This window comes from Carlito syrichta, unplaced genomic scaffold (genome assembly GCF_000164805.1).
Source record: "Carlito syrichta isolate Samal-C Ts95f unplaced genomic scaffold, Tarsius_syrichta-2.0.1 Scaffold304629, whole genome shotgun sequence".
NCBI classification, from domain to species: domain Eukaryota; kingdom Metazoa; phylum Chordata; class Mammalia; order Primates; family Tarsiidae; genus Carlito; species Carlito syrichta.
The window spans coordinates 573,569-594,679 of record NW_007248725.1 but is presented as its reverse complement, the minus strand read 5'-3'; the positions used below and the strand labels follow the sequence as shown (position 1 = coordinate 594,679).

Here is a 21,111-nt window from a genome sequence, read left to right as displayed (position 1 = left end):
CCCTGCACCTGCCTCTGGCCGCCAGCCTGGCCCTGCTGCTCCAGTCCTGCTCGCCAGCCCTGCCCGGCTTGTCCCCTCTGCTTCCCCTAGCCAGGGGCGCTTTGCACTTGGAAGCATACCACGCCTGACACCCTGCAGACACCGTTGCTACCTGTCTCAGAGATACCCTGGAGCCCAACTCACAGCGCCATACCTGTCTCTCTGTCTCTAGCTCACTCCCACTATCTCTACGGACATATGCTCTCCGCCTTCCGGGACTAGCCACGGCCCTCAGGACCAGCGTCCTCCTGGGTTTCACAGGCACCACCAGCCCTGATCCCTCCTGCTCGTTCCCCTTCCTTCCACGGCTCCTAGTCTCGTCTGTGACTTTCCAGTTGCCCAGGATCGCAGAATATACTCGTCCACCCCCTCAGCACTCTACTACCCCAAATCCCACCGTGTGTCCTTTGTAAGTCTCTGGTGGATACAGCTGGGGTCTCCTGGTATTGTGGAGGCCCCCCCGGGTTGAACATGCTTGGGATTCTGGGGAAGGGAGAGAAGGGCAGCTCAGGGTGGGTGTGGCTGCACCCTCCCTCATCTAGACCTAGCCTGGTCACGAGAACCGGGATCCTGGGCCAAGAGCTGGGGTGGCCCTTCCAAGGAAAGATTACTTCAGACTTGTCCTGCTTGGACTGTTTGGCCTTAGAGTCTCTGTCCGGCAGTGCCATCATCTGATGACGATGACTGGTTTTGGCACCCCCAGCATCTCCTCTCCCCTGACCCATCTCTACAACTGCAGCTCCAGCTCCAGGACCTGCTTGGGGTCTGAGAGGGGTTGCAGAAGGCCTCATTCTCCTTCTGGATGGTGGGGTTGGGAGGAGGAAGACTAAGTAGAGATTCCAGGCCCTAGATGAGGGTGAACGCTAAATGTGAGTTTGGGGAGAGTCAGAAATGGACCCCTGAACTATGGGCCAAGGGTGAGGATAGGGAAATTCTCAGCCCTCTGCCCAATGAGAAGTGTTGGTGGGCCAACCAGAGAGAGAGCTGATGGCTTCTGGTAGCCTTAAGTCTCAGTGGGCAACCAAGGGGTGGAGCTTCCACTGGGTGGGGTAGGGGAGGTGATGTGGATACCGATCTGAGGTAGAACAGAGGTAACCTTGCCCTCTTGCCTCTGCTCCCGGCATCCCTTCCCTTTCTCTCCCCCATGCCACACTTCCTTGGTATTCCCAGCCCCATAAGAATGAACCTGATGGGTGGATTGACTATACATTGACCTTAACATCAACTCTGAGAAAAAGGCAGGCTCAGGCTTCCTTTCTCTGACCTCCCAGGAAGAAAATAGCATCCTCTCCAGTAAGTCATGTCCAGGTCCAGAAAATCCAATATCGGTGGAGGCAGTCATTCTTCTGCTTGTCCCTAAATCACCTGATCCTCCTCCAGGCCTCTTTTGGTGTGGAGGGGTTGCCCCCTCCAGAAATTCCTAAGATATGCCCAACTTCCACCTTTTTAATTGTTTTCCCCAGCAGCATGGTGGGACTTGGAGCTGAGGGATACAGGTCCTGGTTTGGTAGGGATATTCCCAATAAATTCTTCTTCTCACCTACTCCTTCATTCTACCAAGGTTCCTGAACATGTTTAGGGCTTGTGTTCAGGGTGGGATAACGGAACCTTGGGCATCATCAAAGTGAGATGGAAGGAAAAGTGTCTGCAGCGTGTTTCTTGGAGAGGGCCAGTGTGGTGCCATCCTTCAGGTGGCTAGAGCAGCTGCTTTGCAACCTGATTGACTCAGGTTCTGAGCAGGAGCTAAACTAATAGGTGGAATCATGGGCCTGAGCACCCTGTCCAGAAGGAGTGATAGAGCCTGGGGCAGTGCCAGGGCTTCAAACCTTATGCTGCTTTTCTATAGAGGAGAGGCTCTCCAGTGATATGGCAGGGTGGGCTTTCCTTGAGCTCGGGCAAGGCAGCCACCTGCCCTTGCTCTCCCTCCCTGTTCTCTGGCCTCCTTGTCCATCAGGCTGCTGGAAATGGAAATGGAGGAGTTACTGAGCAGATCAGAAAATGAGCTGGATGGAGAGAAAGGCCCCTTTTGGCTGCTAAGATTATGGACGGATCCCAAATTCCTAAGGTTGGTAGAGTTGTGCACTGTAGGCCATCAGAATCCTTCAGGGAACTCTTGATGGGCAAGGTATGTGAGAGATTCAGCCCCAGCTGCTCCTGTATACAGTTCAACCCTATCATGGTTGGCCATGTCATAAAGCAGCAGCTGGGAGGCAGAGCTGCGTCCATTCAGGGCACCTTGGGAAGTGCTGCAGGGAGGTGACATAGGAGAGAAATTTGTGCATACAGTGATGAAAGGCTGTTGTCTTGGTGTATCCCTTGCCTCATAGTCAATATATTTTTTTTGTTGGAGAGTCACCAGTGACCCAAGCCCTCCACACCAGCCTCCTGTATCTTATCAGGTCCCTTCTCAGTACTGTATTGGCTCAGTGCATCAGGATTGGGTGTGTGGGTGTGTGTGGATGTGAGTGTGGGTGTGTACGTACCAATAAACAACCTGGTTTTAAGACAATGTACAAATGGCCTCTGGTCTTGTTTTGTTTTGTTTTTTTAAACTTTGAGCTCGCCTGACATTTCCAGCTTTTTTCAGTCCTAAAGGCTGCTGCCTTCTGGGAAGGAATTAGCCCAGTTTTGAGAACTTATAGTCAGTAACTGTCTGTTTACTTATATGACTGCAAGAATGATAGAGAGGTTAACATTCAGGTTACTTTCGCCAAGGGAGTAGAGAAAAAGGTGGAGGGAGGAGCCTGTGGGGCTAGATTGATGTCTGTGTCCATCTGTTCATCTCTGTTCACCTGGCCAGGCTCATGCCCTTTCATACTGCTCTGAGTTCCTTCTCCTAAAGGCCCTCTGGTCACATTACTCCACTGTTCACACTAGAGCAGCTCCCTGGTATCTCTACATCAGAGATTCAACTCCTCCGAGTGACCTAGGAAGCCATTTATGACTTGACTTCTTCACTCTGTCCTCCTCCCACCAGCCTACCTAACTCAGAAACATAATGCCCATCTAGCCCCATCACCAGAAGGCAGCACGACTACTTCTTTCCTTACCTTTGCAGCTTTGAATCCTCAAGACCCACTGCAAGCGTCACCTGGGAGGCATTACCTGCTCCTCCCCAGCAGCATTAGATAGCCAGTGTGCCCTATATGCTGTGCAGCGATCATCTCCTTGTCTGTCTCTCACACTTGGCTGCAGAAAGCTCCCTTAGATCGGTCTTGATTTCTGCATCCCTAGACACATACTTGAATGAATAAATGGACCAACCTTCTCTCAGAGTGTTGTTATCAAAATTAATATTTATAACATAGCTAAAAATTATTGAGTACTACTGCATGCCAGACACTGTTGTAAGCATTGTAAATGTATTAACTCATTTAGTCTTCACCACCCTGTGATGTATTCTTTCCATTTTATACAACAGGAAATTTTAAGGCTAAGACTACACAGCTGGTAAGAGACAGATGTAGGTCTCAAACCTAGGTCTTCCTGATTCCAGCACCTTGTCCTTAAATACAATATGTGTTAAAACTTCTGACCCTGTGCCAAGAGCTTGCTGCTCTTTTAAGTGAACTCAGGCCTCTGCCCCTCAGCAAGCCTTCCCCAGCTACCCAGCTCCCTTTCCCCAACACCTTTGTCTGCACCACTCATATGTCATTGGGTCCTGTGAGTCTTCATGGGGCCATATTTCTACTCGCCTACGTGGGACACAATGCATCATGCATCCTTGTGTCCCCTCCAAGCCTGGCAGTACCCCAGACATTGATGGGAAGGATGACAGAGTCCACGGGCACAGATGGCAGGAGGGGGGCAATACAAAGCAACCTGGATATAGCCCAGGGAGGGCAAACAGGCAAGGGGAGGTGCTGGCCTAGAACCTTTCAGTCTCTGGGATTTCCTCCTACCCTCTTCTACTGGCCATGAGAATGAGCTTTTCCCCAAAGCGGTCCAGAAAACTATGACTTCACTGTGTTACCATCCACTGGGATGGGGAGTAGAGAAGGAGCAGGCTTATGTGGAAATGTGGGTTTGATTTTGAGCTTGAGGTGAGACCCCAATATCATGTGTCCATCAGCATTTGTAGGAAAGAAGAATTTAGGTTCCTTTCCTAGAACCCTTTCCTTTGTCCCCTCTAGGAATGCTCCAAGCAGTGAGAAGCAGGGAGTCTGGGTCTAACTGGGGGCCTGTGACTGAGGGAGATGGGGTGAGGCCCAGTTAGAATCTCAGAGGAGTCTTGATTGGAGTTCCTATCCAGGTCTGGCTGTGCTTCCTCAGGCAAGACCCCAGCTCAATCTGGAGTTTTCAGGCTTCTCTGCCCCTGCCTGGAGCCCAGAAACCAGGAGTTTATAGAAATCCAAGAGACCTGATATGTTGGGTGATTTTTTTTAATCTGTGAAACAGATACCAGAGCTGAGGGGACTCCTTTCCTCTTACCCTCCCCTGTCCCTCCTCCGCCTCCCTCTCCATTTGATCCAGCCACCTACTATACCTGCAGCACTTGAAAAGATTTTCCAGTTTGCCAAATAAATTACTTTGAGAGGTTAGATACCTAAGAATGTTTATTGAAGTGCCACAAATAGTACTTTAGGCATTCTTTAATTCCCACTAATGATCTAAACATTCTAAGAAGTTCCTGCTTACACACTAACAATTGTTATGTCAGTTTCAAGTAATATCTTTTCATTCTAGTGGATTCCCTAAAGTCCATTATTAGGCAATGCTAGATTAACCCAGTTGGATTTATTGTAGGTACTTCCACTAAAGTACAAATTTAGGCTAATTTCCCTAAAGAACTCTAATTCATTATTCATTAATTGGAATCTTATCTGTAATTCTATTGTGAAGATTAAACATTTGCTAATTTAAGGAAGTCCCTTTGCTTTGATGACAATTGTTTATTTTTTGAAAATAATGAGTGAGGCTAGGCTTTGCCTGGCAGAGTTTGCTACTCATGCCTGTGGAATTCCAGCAAACTGCTTGTCCCTTAAAGACTGCACAAAAGCAAGTAGACAGTGACCCCACCTGAGAATGGTAGGGCTTTGTTGACTTTGGTAACCATTGCTGAAGACTGTTCAATCTTACCAGGATATGAATATGAACCTCAGTTTCCAACTGACAGGATAACTGAAGAGAAATATACTTAAAAGAATACAACCAGCAACCCCAGAGCCTTTATCAGCTCCTTAGTAGAATCGAGTGCCCTCCTTAGCCAGCCCTGGCCTCCAGCAAGAAGGAGGGTAAGGGGACAGGCAGGTCACACTGAAGGCAGCGGGGTTGTGTCTGCCCTGGGTGCTTGGGAAGTACCGGGGGTAGAAAATGAACCTGAGGGAAGAAGATCTCCTCTTGAATGTGTAGTTGGCATTTTCGGCAGGTACTAAGGGAGTGAATGTAGATTCTAGGACCAAGGCGTTGCAGCCAGCCCTGTTGCCCTCCTCATTCCCAAGGGCAGTGTCAGGGCTAAGAGTCATGGAAATGACCTTAGGTTTTCCTCTTCAGCCCCTCCAAGGGGGAGGGACTATAAGTTCAGTGATACAAACTCCAGAAAAATAAGATTCCACAAATGGGAGCAGATGTGGCCAATTTATGATTTCTAATAAGCCCAGCCCTGACTAGTTGCTGGGGACAAGCAGGCCCTGGTGAGACCCTTCCTTCTGCATCCTTACCCAAGTTCTGTGAGCCTCTTCTGAGGCTTCCTTCCTATTCTGTTCCTTAGGCAGAAACTCCAGAGGCAGAGTGTTAACCCCCTCTACAGGAGTAAGGTCAGGGAGGAGGTGTGGGGGGATGGCCCAGCTGAGCCCAGAGTCAGTGTGGGTGGTCACCAGTGCTTCATTAGCAATATTGGGTTAAGTTCGTTGTCAAGGACCCCAAAGAATTGAAGGTGGAGGGGGCGGAATGTACCATGCTCTGAATCCCCAGACTTCTGTAATGATTCTGAAACTTATAACTTTCAATAAATCAGACAAATCTAGCCCAAAGGAGTTGGAATTAATAACGTTTTTGGTAGATGTTCATGGTCCATTTGAATTCTAGCTCCTGTTCACTCCCCTGTTAATCCTTATATAATCTCAATTCCAAACCTCTGTTCTCAATTTCCCACCCACCTTCTCCCCCTCAGGAAGCCAGTCTTTGAAAAACAGCATCCCAAATGAAGAGAATCCCAGTTTCTCTTCCTTCAGTTGTTGTGAAGCCTTCCACCCTCCCCCACCAGAATCCTCTTCATGCTCTGGACTGTAGGCAGGACCAGAATCCCTTTCCACCTGGAGGGAATAGAAGAGCGTGGCGAGGGGGTATGCTGTCTGGCTTGCAAGGATGCAGCAGTGTCTGACCCCACTCTCTCCCTCATCTCCTACTTCTCTACAGGCTCCTGGGACTGTGGCACCAGGAAAGAGGTAGGGATTGGGGAGGAGAAACCCACAAATTCCAGATGTGCACCTCTGGCCATGGGCTAAGCACTGGGCATAAGAGCATGCTCATTTAACTGAGGCCAGTGGACTTACTGGAATTTGAGATGGGGCGCAGCCACCTGCAAGCCATATCTATGAATTAGAGTGCAACGGAGGAGCGCTCAGGTGGTTGTCCTCGATATCCCACCAGCATGTTTGTGGAATGTGGTCTTCACCCAGCCTCTGGTATAGACCCACCTGACTTCTGTCTTCAGGGGAAAAAAAGCCAGGTCCCCAGTGCTTAGTGACCCCTTCCCAAGATGAGGCCTGCAGTACTGTGGAGTCCCTCCCACTCCAACCGTGGAAGCCCTGCCCCTAGGGCATGTCTGGTCTGCTGAGTGGGAAGGTCAAGGGCTTGCAGTCATTTCCCTCCCTCTATATTACCACTGACACTCTTCTAGCAACCAGTCTTTATTCATTTTTTAAAAAAGGAAATCCAAATAAGTTAGCAAAAAAATACAAAACAATGGCAAAACCACACGATGCTTAGTTAACAAAATAAATCACCCCAAGAGCCCGTCCCACTTCCCTGCCTGTCTCTGGCAACTTTAGCACAGGAGACCTTGGTCAGATGGCAGCTTTACAAATGACACACAAAACAAAACAAAACATAAAACCACTGGAAGGTTCCCAATATTCACTGCAAAAGCTTGGCCCCCCAGGGACTTGGGAACAGAGGATTGTTCCTCTCACTTTCTTCTCTCGCAGTTCAGGGCAGGCCCAGCCCAGCCACTGACATCAGAAAGAGACCAGAACTGGAGACATGCACAGCTTGTCCAGGTCAGGACACTGTCTTTGTCTCTTGAACTGTTGCATTTGGGGGTGGAATTAGAGACTGCGTTGTAATAAAAAGGAAGCTCCTGAGTTGCCCCCTGAGCCGGGGGCATACATGAGGGAACATTCTGGTCCCCTGCTTTATCTCCTTAGAAGGGGGATGCCCTCTGCTCTAAGGAGTCAGCTAAATGAGGGCATCCATTCCCTTACGGGGTGGCGGGTTAACCTTATATGAACGAGGAAGGGGACAGTCTGGTCTGCGGCAGCCCAGGACCAGCTTCCTGGCATCAGGACAGCCTGGCTTAGGAGGCCCCTGCTTCAGAAGCAGTGACATCTGTGGCCAGCTTGGGGGCCTCACACGGATGCCCAGCCTGGCAGACAATCTCAGTTGGGCATGGCTTCATCTGGGAAGGCCACAGATACATCCTCCACTGTGATGCTGTCCACGATGGAGGTGAGGGAGTGCAGGTTGTGGGCATCTGTAGGATCGGCCGCAAGCAGATGATCTGTAGGGAGAGGGTGGGAGGTGTTACCTGGGAGATGAAGGAGGTCTTGAAGTCCAGTGGGAGAATGGGACCACTGGGGTGACAGGTTTTCCAGGACAGATGGGTAAACAAAAATCAGGAGTCCTACTCCCTGGCCCCTGCCTTTCCTGTTGCTCTCTGTGTGTGTTTGTGTGTTTGTGTTTGTGTGTGTGTGCTTGTGTTTGTGTGTGTGTGTGTGTGTGTGTGTGTGTGTGTGTGTGTGTTTGTCTGAATTTCTCTAATGGGGTTAGGATACGGAAGCAGTCACTGCAAGGCAGTGTATTCTTGGAGCCTGGGACTGCCCTTTGCTGGGCCCAGTTTTGCAGCACTGACTCAGCAGTTCCCAGGGACCCCTGGGGCAGAGACATTCTCCTCTCAGTGGAGAAGGTCAGCCACCAGGCACTGGCTGGGGAGCTGCAGGAGGCCACCGTCACTTCTTAGCTGGTCAAGGTTGTGAGGAGGCATAGGGCTGCCTGACCCACCATTTGGGGACTGGGAATCAGCAGGTCCCTGGAGAGGCCAAAGCAAGAGGACTGGAGCAAGGAATAAGGTAAGAGGGGAGAACCTGGCCTAGAGAGGGGACTGAGGGATTTGAGCCAAGGTCAGGCCTCACTTACCTCCCGGGTTGGGGCCGAACTCCAGTGCGCTGCCCCACTCTGGACTGCAGGAGGCACTGTGGGAGCTGCATTCGCTGGGCACCTGCAAGATAGGGCGAAAGCCCAAGGTCAGGGCACAGCCTTTCTTTGATATGTCCGTCTGCCTAGTCCCAGTGGGCAGAAGCACCTGTGGTGGGGTTGGAATGTGGGCCACAGGTTGCAGCTCTCCAGCCCTGGCCATCCCTAACCTTCACAACCAGCTCTTTCACGCCACAGAGGCCCTGCTTCCAGGGCTTTCATGGCTTCCATCCTGGGTGGTGCTTCTGCCCTCACAGGACACCAGCTTCAAGGGGTCTCTAGTTTTCCTGACCCTGGGGATAAGGGTGAGGGAGGCAGAATGTCAGGCCCACTGAAGATCACTCTGGGTAGGCCTGCTGGATTTCCATGAGACTGAGTGGGCTTTCTCTCTGCTTCGCCACACCCAAGACTGGTATAGGGTAGGGGGCAAAGCAGTCTTCTCTGGCGTACTTGGGCTGGCCTTTTAGGCTCTGACTCAGGCATGGTGATTCATCCTCACCCTCACCCAGGCTGACTGTGGACCTGATCCTGGTTCCCTTGTTCAGCCCCATGCCACCCAGCTACCCACCCCCCTACCTTCTGCACTTCCTCCCCACTGTCTTTATCCTGTCTGGGAAGAACACGGGACACAGGAGACCAGTCAGACAGTCCAGCTCTGACAAAGGAAGGGCTCCTGTAGCCCCCCCAGATCCTGACCGAGGCCTCTTCGGGTCTTGAGGCTGTCCAGGTGCCTCGCTCTGGCCCTCCTACCCCTGGGGCAGGTGGATGGCATGGCCACTTACCCCTGGTTGGGGCCCGCCCCCGCCCCTGTAGCGGAGGTCGCGCTCCTCCTGGTTGAGGGAGCTGAGCAGTGCCTGCAGGCGCTCTATGTACTGGATGGCACTGCGCAGTATCTCCACCTTGGGCAGTCGCTGGTTGGGGTTGAGCAGGGTGCTCCTCTTCAGGGCCTCAAAGGCCTCGTTCACCTTCTTGAGCCTGCGCTTCTCCCTCAGCGTGGCCGCCCGCCGCCGGTCCACAGACACCGACTTCCTCTTACACACCTTACATGCCCATGGCAGACACTGGCCCGGACAGTGCTCGGGAGTCCCCAGACCCTTGTCCTCGAGGGGACCTCGGGCCTCAGGGCTCAAGCTGAGCTCAGTCCGCTCATAGCCTGGTGGCTCGAAGCCCTGGAGGTGGACGGGTAGGTAGTTTTCCCCGTCATAGAAGCGGGGTTCCTGGTAGAAGTAGGGGGATGTCTCATACAGCTCCATGGGGTCGGAAGAGACTTGTTCCTGCCACCAGCCCCCAAGCTCCTGCAGCCCCTCACGCCAACTGCTGGGTGCCATTTAAACCCTCCCCGCTGGCATGGAACCAGAGATAAATATAGCCAACGCCACAGAAACCTGAGCCCCCCTCTAAGCTGTTGCTGCACATCAAGACGTTTACAGTGGATTAGATGTGATTCCCCTTCCCTCTCCCCCATGGCCCCCACCCCACCCAGCCAGCCTGCCCCTGGCCCAGGCTGGCTTCTGTGCACAGGTCGGGAGGCCGTCGGGTGTAATTTGATTAGTTTTCATTTCTCGGCAGCCCCTGTGGGGTAGGGGAGGTGGGGGAGGACACATTCTCCTCTCATCTGCTCCTTTCAATAACTCCTAGCTGGGCAGCCTGCCTGCTACCTCCTGGCTAGTCCCAAAGAAGCTGGGGGGTGTAGAGGGAGGAAGAAATGAGGAAGGGGTAAGCTTAGGCTGGAAGGGGCCTTAAGAGTCCACTTACCCATCTCCCTGCTTCCTGACAGCACCTTGACCACACTATGTCAGGCAGAGGAGACTCTCTCAAAGACCTCCCTCCCTTCAAATTCTGGGCATTCATGGGTACTCCATGTCCAGGGATAAGGAGGATTGAGATTCAGAGGGGCAAATGGATTCAGCTTCCGGGCTTTCAAAACTGTGTTGATGTCATATATTCTCTAAGGTCTCATGTGACTGGGGATAAACTAAGGCAAGGGAAACTTTTTAGTTTTTTAGCAGAGGTCAGGAGAAAGTTTTATGTAATATAGCAGTCATGATCAGAGCAGGGATTAGAACTTCCAGCTTATATGTGGCCACCTTCCCCATAGTGACAAGGTCAAGATCTACTAAGCTCTCTGTCTCCCTCTCTTACTCTGTTCTTCAATGTTGCCTCCTCAACTCTGTTTCTAACACCAGAATTTTCCTGACTCCTTCCTGTGGATGAGGGTGGGAAAGGAGAGAAGACAGAATCCTTCAAACTCTGTTTGTTTGTTTTGAGTCAGGGTCTTACTCTGTTGCCCAGGCTGGAGTGCAGTGGCATGATCACAGTTTACCGCAGCCTCAATCTCCTGGGCTCAGGTGGTCCTTCTGTCTCAGCCTACTGAGTAGCTGGGACCACAGGGTTGTACCACTGCACCCAGCTAACTTTTTTGATTTTTTTTGTAGAGACAGGGTCTCACTATGTTGCTCAGGCTGGGTGATCAAGTGATCCTTCCACCTTGGTCTCCCAAAGTGCTGGGATTTACAGATGTGAGCCACTGCACCCGGCTGCAAACCCAGCTTAGATATCTTCTTTCCTGGACCACCTGGCTTGGTTGTTTTGCTTCTTCCTGTCTGAGTCATCACTTTTACATGTATCACGCAGGGCTCAAATGTCAGGTGGAGCAGGGACTATTTAATCTTTGAACCTCTCAGCTCACGGTCACCTCTCAGTAGAGGCCTGGGGGCCTTAGAGGACCACTTCCTTTCAGGGCAGTGGGTAGGCCTCCACCACCAGCAGTGAACAAGGCTTAGTGTTAGGGCTGGGATTATAGGGACACCCGATGCAGGGACCCTACTTTTGACCTTACCATCTAGTAGACCACGATGATCACCTCATTCTACCCAACTCCTGATGCCCGAATCTCCTTCCCAGGTGACCATTGTTCAGCTTTTGCTGACATCACAAGACAGTCTGTTCCATGGATACATGACTTCTGGAGTCCTTCTGGGCTCTGAGCTGCCAGCTGCTTCCTATATCTTTTTTCCCTAGGACCCTGTGGACTAAGTCTGATCTGTCCTGCTATCCCTCCTCCTATGACAGATCAAACTGATAGTCTAACCAGTGGCAAGAACAATAAGAGGAAGGGGAGCCATGCTGGGGACTCAGGGATGACTTCACAAGTGTGGGGACGGGGGGGAGGTGAGGGAGTGAGATCTGCACAACCTTTGAAGGACCAGCTTTCCTTCCTCCTATGATCCATGCCAAGGGGCCAGGAAATGTATGGTGTCCTTTGGGATAAAAAAACAGAGGTGAGGTGGGGACATAGCTGGAGAGTGAGAATCTCAAGCATGTTGAGGGAGAGCAGTAAGGTCTTAATTCAGTTCTTGACCTTCCCAGCATAATGGAAAGTGACAGCAAGAATACTGTGAGTTCTAGACTTTGCTTTGACCATGTCAAGGGTGGGCTGAGGAAGAATCTCCATTTCCAACATGTCCTTTGTCAAACAGGAAAAAAAAATAAATAAAACATGCCTCAGTTTACAGGTCAATCCTATGAGCCCTGAGAAAAGCAATGATGTTGACTTTTCAAAAACCCAGATACTGCCTCTTTCGTCCTTCAGGATTCAATCTTTCTCCCAATGTGTCTTCTTTCTCTAAAATGGAAGCAGAACTAGCTCTTTCTGTGATGGTTTCTAGACCTTACTACTGAGTTGGCTAGTGTGGATTGACACGTGAAGATGAAATCACAAGGCAAGAGAGAGTTAACTCCTCAGTAAACATGGGAGCTTTGATCAAATGCAAATGAGTGGGTTCCTCAAAAGAGGGTTTCAGGAATTTATGGGAAGGCAAAACCACCACAGGCTGGGAGTCCTGTGGAAGGCTTGGGGAAGAGGTGCATGCTGGACTGGATCTTGGGGTAGGATTTGGATGAGGAGAGGGAGGAGGGAAAGGGAGCACTGGGTAGACAGGCTTGTATGGAGTTCCAGGCTCAGGTAAGGGGATGCTTGGAGTCAAGCCTGCCTACATAGGAGGAAGCCACATAGTAGAGCATGACAGTCATCCAAGAGTGAGATGATAAAGGTCCTAATCATCCAGCCAAAGGCAGGAGGATGGATTTGGCTGGGAGAGGATGCATGATTCAGGCTGGCAAAGGATGATGTGTGCGCAGGTGACAGGGGAGTGATTGTATTAAATGAAAGGGCACTTACATGGGAATGTCCAATAAATGTTTATCCCTTTTCTTGCTTTGTTCTCTTGTCTGCTTCTGCCCCTGCTAAGCCCCATAGTCCTCCCCGTAGGTTGTCCTCATTGTCTCCAGGGGACCACAACAGCAGGAGTGAAGGGGGGAAACCTGACTCTACCCCAGAGGTTTCCGGGTGCTGGGGTCACAAACATGAATAAGACATAACCTCTCTGCCTTGAGTGTACTGACCGTTGAGTAAGGAACATGAGCACACAGAGTCATTTACCAAGGTAGGTAATAAAAGAGTAGGCTAGAGAAAGTGCCAGTATAATCTAGAGAAGGAATTTATCCATTCACTCCATCTGCTCAACACATATTTACTGAGAATGTACTTTGTCCTAGTCCCCTGGCTGGGACCAGACCTGGAGCAAGAACAGTGAATAGACTTGGCTGTTGTCTGCAGGCAGCTCTGTTGGGTGTGTTTGGTCTTGTGTCGTATGATGCTTGCCTCTGACCAAGCATGCAGTTAGGGTGACCTTGTGTGTCTGAGTTTCTGTGAATCCTGTCTGTACGTGTGTTTGTGTATGTCTGAGTAAGTGGTACAGGGACCATGTCAGGGCCCAGCTCTGGGGTACAGACCCTCTCAGCACTGAGCAGATAGAGCAACCCAGGTGTCTTTGACCTCTCAAAACCCTGGTGGGGGTGGGGAATTGGCCCTTGACCACCTTGTTCTTCTCTCAGAGCTGAGCTGTGGAGAGGCCTTCTCTAGAGGCTTGGTCTTCCTCCCCCTGCACGTTCCTCCACCCCCGCAACTGCCCTCTGATGGATGGGAACACATTGGTGCCAAGCACAGAACAGCCTTTGTGCTCCGCCACCAGCGGCGATCCATCAGTCCTAACCTGACAGCAGGGCGTCCGGCCCTAATCCCTACCCCTGCTGGTTTGGGCACACAGGGGCCCCCTGCCCCGACTGTAGCCTCCTTGTCCAGCAGTCCTGCTCCCTCCAGAAGAGTCCATTATCCCCCACTGGGGCTTCAGGGCCACACTCTTGGCTTTCCCACTCTGACTGTCTCAACTTGATTCTATTTGCCTGCTGGTCTGATATCATTTGCATGGCAGCGGCAGAATTTCAGGATACTCAGAAATTCCCTTCTCCAAACAGGTCCCACCATTTGTTTTCCCAGGCTGGGTCTCTGAGTATTATTAATGAAGACTAGATGGGGGTTGGGTGGCAAATTCATGTGCATTTCAACAGGACATAAATGCATAAACATGACATGCAAATCAGCATTCATTATTTGTAGGGCAGTAGCTTTGCAGCAGGGTGAGAACAGATCACAGAATCATAGAATATCAGAGCTGCAAGGCAATCTAGAATACACTCTTCTACTTTCTTTCTCTACACATGGGGAAACGGAGGACCAGAGGCGGGAGGTGACTTGCCCAAGAGTACACAGAGGATGCACGTCAGAAGTGTGAAGGCTGTCTGCTTTTGGTCATCTGAACTTAGGCCTTGGGGCTAAATCTGGGTGCCTCCTCTCCCTCCCTGAGGAAGGGTGAAGTAAGTGAGTGTGTGTTTTCCAGTTGGGCCTGGGGCCACAGGCAGGCAGACAGTGAGGGGGCTGGAGAGTGCAAATGGAAAGACATCAGAAGGAGTGATGGAGAGGTGAAAAGAAGATGCAGGAGAGGTGTGAGAGACAGTGGGTTAGTAACGCCAGGCGGAGGCCCATAGGATTGAGACAGGAGAGCTGTGGGGGCAGATGGCTGAGAGGTGAAGAGTAGGGGAAGGCCCCGGGGCTCCGGAGCCACCCATTGTTTCCACCACTGGGAAATCCTGCCCCTGCCTGGAATCTGAATCTCAGAGCCAGGATCTTTCTTCAAGAATCTCTGGCTTTGGGGTGTGGGAAGGTGCAGACCAGGAGGTGGAAGAGGTTGGGTCCAAGGAGAGGGTGGGTCTCAAGGGGAGGTGATTGGTGGGGACAAAGCAGAGAGTTGGTTTTAAAAATAACCAGGGCCAGACTCGGTGGCTCAGCCTGTAATCCCAGCACTTTGGGAGGCTGAGGCGAGGGGATTGCCTGAGCCCACAGGTTTGAGACCAGCCCAGGCAACTTGGCGAGACCTCATCTCTACGATTAAAAAAAAAAAATTCACCGGCGTGGTAGCGGGTGCCTATAGTTCGGCTACTTGGAAGACTGGGGCTGAAGGATCGCCAGAACCCAGCAGGTCGACACGGAGGTTTCCGTGAGCCTGCCACTGCACTCCAGCCTGGGCAACAGAGTGAGAATCCAACTCAAAAAATAAAAATAAAAATAACCAAAATGGGGCGCAGCAGGGGGTGGCAACGTGAACCTGGGGGCCTGGCGCTGGAGGGGCCTTTAGAAGTATGAGTGGGGATTTCTTATAAGTATCCCATGTTCCGATGAGAACATGGCCTTTAGCTCCTGGTTGGGCCAAATACTGTCAGAAAATAAAGAGAAAGTTGAAGGAACCCTAGGTGAGGAGTCAGGACTTGTTCTCAATTTACCCAGCTGTAAACCAAAATGCTGGACTGAATAATCTAAAGGACCCCTTTTTTTTTCTGGCTCGGCATCTGGTTCTGGAGGAAGTACTCACAGGGTCAAGGTAGGAGGACTGTTTTGAGTGTTGTCTGAACCTGGTCTAGCCCTAAAGAGTCGACTAATAGGATCAGAGAGAGCAGGTTTCCTCGAGATATTTTGTTCCTTTCCCATCTCCACTCCTGATCAACCTCACTGGAAGGTAACCCAATGGTTCTATGAACCCATTTCAGTTTACCTAGAACTGCCTGGCATGTATTTGTCATACTCACCTCTGGACTTAGCCTGCTAGCCTGTCACCTTCCCTACTACCTTCCCCCCACCACTCTGCCCTCTCTGTGGGTTCAGAAGCTCCAGCATGCCCCCCTCCCCTTCCACTCCCTGGACTGCTTCTATTTCTGCCTCTTTGACAAGTTGTAACATATTTGCCAGCAGCTGCTGCCTGGGTGGAGATGCCTTTGCTTTCTTCCCATCTCTGTCCTCTCTTTCCCAATCCCTCTCCCCACAGCCACTCCTTCCCAGAATGTGCCCTAAGACCCTTCCTGCATTCCCCTCTCTGGGATTCAGACATCCAGCTTTCCCTAGGTTTCTACAGGAGTGGCCAAAGCTCTAGACTGATACAGAAGGATTCTTCTGGGATAGAAAGTCAGGTGGCCAAGGGTTAGGGGTGGGATCTCATCTGCCAAGTCCCAAGCTGTGTTGGTTGAGGCAAGTTTCTTCCCCCGTGGGCTTCATTTTTCTGCCTTTAAAATGGTGATAAGGGATAATGTCTTTCCCACTAACTATAAGTAACTTTGCCACCTGTTAACTGTAGCTACTCTGGGAACTCTCCCAGTGCTATTGATCCCATAATTTCCATTACATTGATCCGTTACTTATCTCCTCTGAGGACTTTATTCTCTTGTCTCTATCCACTGGCCTTTCCTATGAGTCAACAAACATAACGAAGTCTCTCTCATAAAGTAAATAAATAAAAATCCATCCTTTTTCCATGTAACCCCATCAGCATTGGCTCTATCACTAACCTTCCCTTTTTCATCAAGTTTCTAGAAAGAGGAGTCTTTCTAGAAACTTTCTCTGCTTTCTCACTTGTCTGCTTGTTGGTGTTCACCCTCTCTGGTCATTAAAACTGCTCTTCCCAAGGTCACCAAAGACCCTCACCAGGTGCCAACTCCAGGAGATATTTCTCAGTTTTAATCTCACTTGATCGGCCTGTGTCATTTGACAATGCTGACCATGCCCCCTTGAAACTCTCTGATCTCTTAGCTTCCATGACCCCTCCTTCTCCTGGTTCTTTTCTGATTTTTCTTACTGTTTCTCCTCCTGTCTCTCCTCTCCTTTCTGTTCATGAGTTCAACCTCTGCCCACCCTTTAAGAGGGATTTTTAAATGTTTAGTCCTCTTTTTTATACTCTCCCTTTCTAACCTTTTTCTTTCACCTAATTTCAACTACCATGTGCATAAAGGCTTGGTAAATGTTAGCTGCTCTTAACTTTTATGTAGTGATTACTCCCAAGTCTATACTCCAACCACTATCTCTTCTCCAAGCTGCAGATCACATATCCAAGGTTCTAGTCAACATTTCCACTTACATGTCTTGTAGGCTCCTAAAATTAAATATATCTGATATAGAATCTATTCATTCTCTCCCCTATTCCAATGTTCCCCTTATTGGTGACTGGTGCTACCATCCACCCAGTCAATTGCTCTTCATTTCGTATCCTTCCACATCCAGTCATTCAACAAGCCCCGCAATCCCTACTCTCTCCCACATCTCAAAAATTCCTAGGCTCACATAAGGCAAGGAATTTTTTCAGTTCCACTGACCAGAGTGAGAGGATTCATTGAAGACTTGGGGCATTTAACTGAGATTACAAAACGGTCACACTTTAGTAATAAAGTAAAGGCTACTGTAGATCTGCCTTCAAAATGTTTAAAAACAAACTTCAAAGCATCAAATTAATGTAACTGCCTGCCAAAATAAGTCCAATGCTTTTTAAAGATTAGAATAAAATCTAACAGTTCTGTTAAAATCACAGTGACTGCCAGGCATGGTGGCTCATGCCTGTAATCCCAGCACTCTGGGAGACTGAATTGGGTGGATTGCTTTGGGAGCTCAAGACCAGTCTAGGCAACATAGTGAGACCTCATCTCTACAAAATATCAAAAAATTAGCTGGGCATGTCGGTGCATGCCTGTAGTCCTAGCTACTTGAGAGGCTGAGGTGAGAGGATCACTTGAGTTCAGGAGTTTGAGGCTGTAGTGAATCTTGATTATGCCACTAAACTCTAACCTGGGTGACAGAATGAGACCCTGATTCAAAAAAAAAAATCACCATGTCAGTTAATCCAATAAAAAATTAGTAGACAGCAAAGAAGCGGGGAAAAATATAACCCATAATCAGAAGAAAAATCAAGTCATTGAAATAGACCCAGAAATAATAGAACGTGTGAAATCATCAAATTGGGCCATTAAAATGCCTATTATAAATATGCTCACTATGCTCAAAGATTTAAAGAAAAACATAAGCACAACTTAGAAAGAATTGGAAGATATAAAAAGTAATCCAAATTTTGCTGAATAGTATTATGTATTAGTCTGCTTGGGCTGCCATAACACAATGCCAAAGACTGGGTGGCTTAAACAATAGACATTTATTTCCTTATAGATCTGGAGGCTGGAAGTCTGAGATCAGGGTACCAACATGGTTGGATATGGGTGAGGGCTCTCTTCCTGATGCAGGTGGCCCTTGGTGTGTGGATGTGGGAGAAAATGAGAATGTGTGTGTGTGTGTGTGTGTGTGTGTGTGTGTGTGTGTGTGTGTGTGTGAGAGAGAGAGAGAGAGAGACAGAGAGACAGAGAGACAGAGAGAGAGAGAGAGAGAGAGAGGGAGAGAGGTGAAGGCCTATGATATCTCTTCTTATAAGGGCACTAATCTCATCAGACCAGAACCCCCTCCTCATGATCTAATTACCTTCCAAGGGCTCCATCTCCAAATACCATCATCTTGGGGGTTAGGGCTTTAAATTCATATGAATTTGGGGGGGTGATATAAACACTCAGTCAATCATAGGTTAATAGCAGATTAGACGTTGCCGAAAAGAAAGCATATTGTTATGATTACAAAGCAATAGAAACTGTCCAAAATGAAACATAGATTAAAACAATACCAAAAATACAAGACAAAGATCTTCAGTGACCTGTGAGATAATATCATATCAAGTGGACTAACATACATATAACTGAAGTCCCAGAAAGAGGCAGAAAATATTAGAAGAAATAACAGCCACAAATTTTCCAAATTTGATAATAACTGAAAACTCACAGATCTAAATCTTTTAATAAACCCCCAAAAGGATAAACACAAAGAAAACCACACCAAGGAACATCATAATCACATTGCTTAAAACCAGTGGTAAAGAGAAAAATTCAAAAACAGCCAGAGAAAAAGAGGCATATTATGTATAGAGGAACAAAGATAAGAAAACTGCCAATTTCTCAGCAGATACTATGAAGGCCAGAAGACAATAAAACAGCATCTTTAAAGTGCTGAAAGGAAAGAAAACCTATCAATCAAGAATTCTATAGCCAATTAAAATATATTTCAAGAATGAAGGTGAAATTAAGATTTTCCAGACAAAGAGATACGGGTATAATTCATCACTATCAGATCTTCACTACTAGACATGTTAAAGGAAGTTTTTTTTAGGCAGAAGGAAATGACATAAGATGAGAATTTATCTGTACATAAAGGAATGAAGAGCGCCAAAAGTGGTAAATATGTGGGTGAATATAAAAAGACTGTTCCCCCTTATTTAAAATTTCTTTCAAAGATAATTGCCTACGTAAAGCAAAAATAATAATGTGTTGTGGGGTTTATAACATAGAAATAAAATGTATGATAATAATAGCATGAAGAAAAAGGGGGGGTGGGAGGGAGGGAGGGAAAGAAAAAAACAATAGCATGAAGAATAGAAGTTGGGGAATAGAAATATACTGTTGTAAGTTTCTCACATTCTATGTGAAGTGGTATAATATTTGAGGGTAAACCATGATAAGTTAAAGATACATATTGTTGACACTAGAGCAACTACTATTAAAGTAAAGAGGTATAGCTAATAAGTCAATACTGGCGATAAATCGGTATATTTTAAAATAATTAATCTAGAAGACAAAAAAATGAAGCAAAAAGGAGCAAAGAAAAGATGGGACAAATTGAAAACAATTAGCAAGAGGGTAGATTTCAACCTAACCATGTTTATTACTGTACTAAATACAAATAGCCTGGATTTAAAAAGCAAGATTCAGCTATAGTCAGTCTACAGGAAACTAATATGACATAAGCAGACACAGATAGTCAAGAGTAAAAAGATGGAAAAATATATACCATGCAAATATTAATCATAAAAAAATCTTGAGTGGCTATATTAATATCAGAAAAAGTAGATTTCAGAATAAGAGATATTGCCAGGGTTAAAGAGGCACACTACATAATGAAAAAGGGGTCAACTTATTGATAAAGCATATCAATCCTTCATTTATATGCACCTAACAATAGACCTTCAAAATTCATGAAGCAAAAACTGAAATGAGAAATAGACAAATTCAAAAGTTTAGAGATTTTAATACTCCTCTCCCAGTAATTCGTAGTACAAGTAGATGAAGTCAATGTCAAAATATAAAAACAACTCTATCAATCGATTTTCCACAATGACCTTTGTAAAATATGCATATGTCATGCAACAATAACAGAATACTAATTTTTTTCAAGTACACATAAAACATTCAGTGTGGTCATATGCTGATCTATAAAACAAGTCTTGGTATATTTTTAAATATTGATAATAAAGAGCATGTACTCTGATCACAGTGGAATTAAATTGCACATCAATAACATAGCTCTGTAGAAAATTTCCAAATATTTGGAAATTAGAATTCTATGTAACCCCTGAATCATTACTTACTGAGCAAAGTAAAAAGAAGGTCCTGTGCTAAGTGCTACATAAACTGTCTCAATTAGTCCTCACAATAATGCCATAAAATAATTACAATGATCACTGTTTTGCAGATGAGTCCCCAGAGGTCATAGAGACAGCTGGTAGCCTGTAAAGCTAGGAGCAGAAACTCAGATCTGTCTCATGCCAAAGTCCAGCTCACGATCTGTATGTTATTCTACAGTCAACCAGTGAGAGCATTCAAGACAAGCAGCCCACAGAGAGCTGTGTTGAGTGCCCTGCTGGGTGTGAGGGCTAAGGGGAGTGTGCTATTGACATGCTGCTTGCCTCCTCTCCAATTCCCCATCCATGATATCATGCCCAGGTTGGTGCCTAAGAGCCTCCCCAACAGAAACTCTCCCATCAGATGTTCCCTGTGTTCTTTTGCACCCACATTCCTCTGTGGAGGTTCCTCTCTTCCCAGTGAGCTCTCTTCTTGGCAGGCTCATTGGCTTTTCCTAGAGACTCAATCTAAACTCCTCATAAGCCCTCCTGCCCTTCTTCCTTGGAGTCTCCTCCTCACTGCCCCTCACTTCTGGCTTCCCCATCCTGATCTCAGCAAGCCTGATTCCTGATCCAGGGCTTTCTGGACCCTTATCCCTGTACCCTGAGCCTTAAGAAAGACCTGCAACACTGTTTTCCTCAGGCAGCCTTCTTAGACCAAACCAACTGTTGGCTGTCACCTGACATCCACCAGCAGCCAGAGTATCCCCAGAGTTTCCGGCACTGCCCAGAGCTTGGCTTGCTTTATCTTTCTTTTCTACCTGAGAGATCCTTGAGCCAGTCTGCTTGGATTTGAAATCCTGAATTTATCACTTTCTAACTATGTAACCTTATATGAGGGACTCTACTTTTTGATGCCCCTGTCCTAGTCCATTTTGTGCTGCTATAACAGAATACCATAGACTGAGTAGTTTATAATGAACAGAAATATATTTGGCTCATGGTTCTGGAGACT

The 21,111-nt window shown here is 48.0% G+C and overlaps 2 protein-coding genes across 3 annotated transcripts in view; one reads left to right on the top strand and one right to left on the bottom strand.

The window, feature by feature from the left end:
• The window catches only part of PPFIA4 (PTPRF interacting protein alpha 4), a 53,294-nt gene extending 50,742 nt beyond the window's left edge, over positions 1-2,552 (top strand). For both annotated transcript variants that reach the window (XM_021713608.1, XM_008060468.2), the window contains one exon: positions 212-2,552. In XM_021713608.1, the coding sequence (XP_021569283.1) occupies positions 212-261 (50 nt within the window). In that variant the 3' untranslated portion in view covers positions 262-2,552. The remainder of the gene's footprint in view (positions 1-211) is intronic.
• Positions 2,553-6,874: 4,322 nt separating this feature from the next.
• On the bottom strand, positions 6,875-9,775 carry MYOG (myogenin). The gene is made up of 3 exons (XM_008060467.1): positions 9,234-9,775; positions 8,395-8,476; positions 6,875-7,759 (listed from the first exon to the last, which is right to left on the bottom strand). The coding sequence occupies exons 1-3, from the start codon at positions 9,702-9,704 to the stop codon at positions 7,638-7,640; spliced, it is 675 nt and encodes a 224-aa protein (XP_008058658.1). The 5' UTR covers positions 9,705-9,775; the 3' UTR covers positions 6,875-7,637.
• Between the last annotated feature and the right edge of the window lie 11,336 nt (positions 9,776-21,111).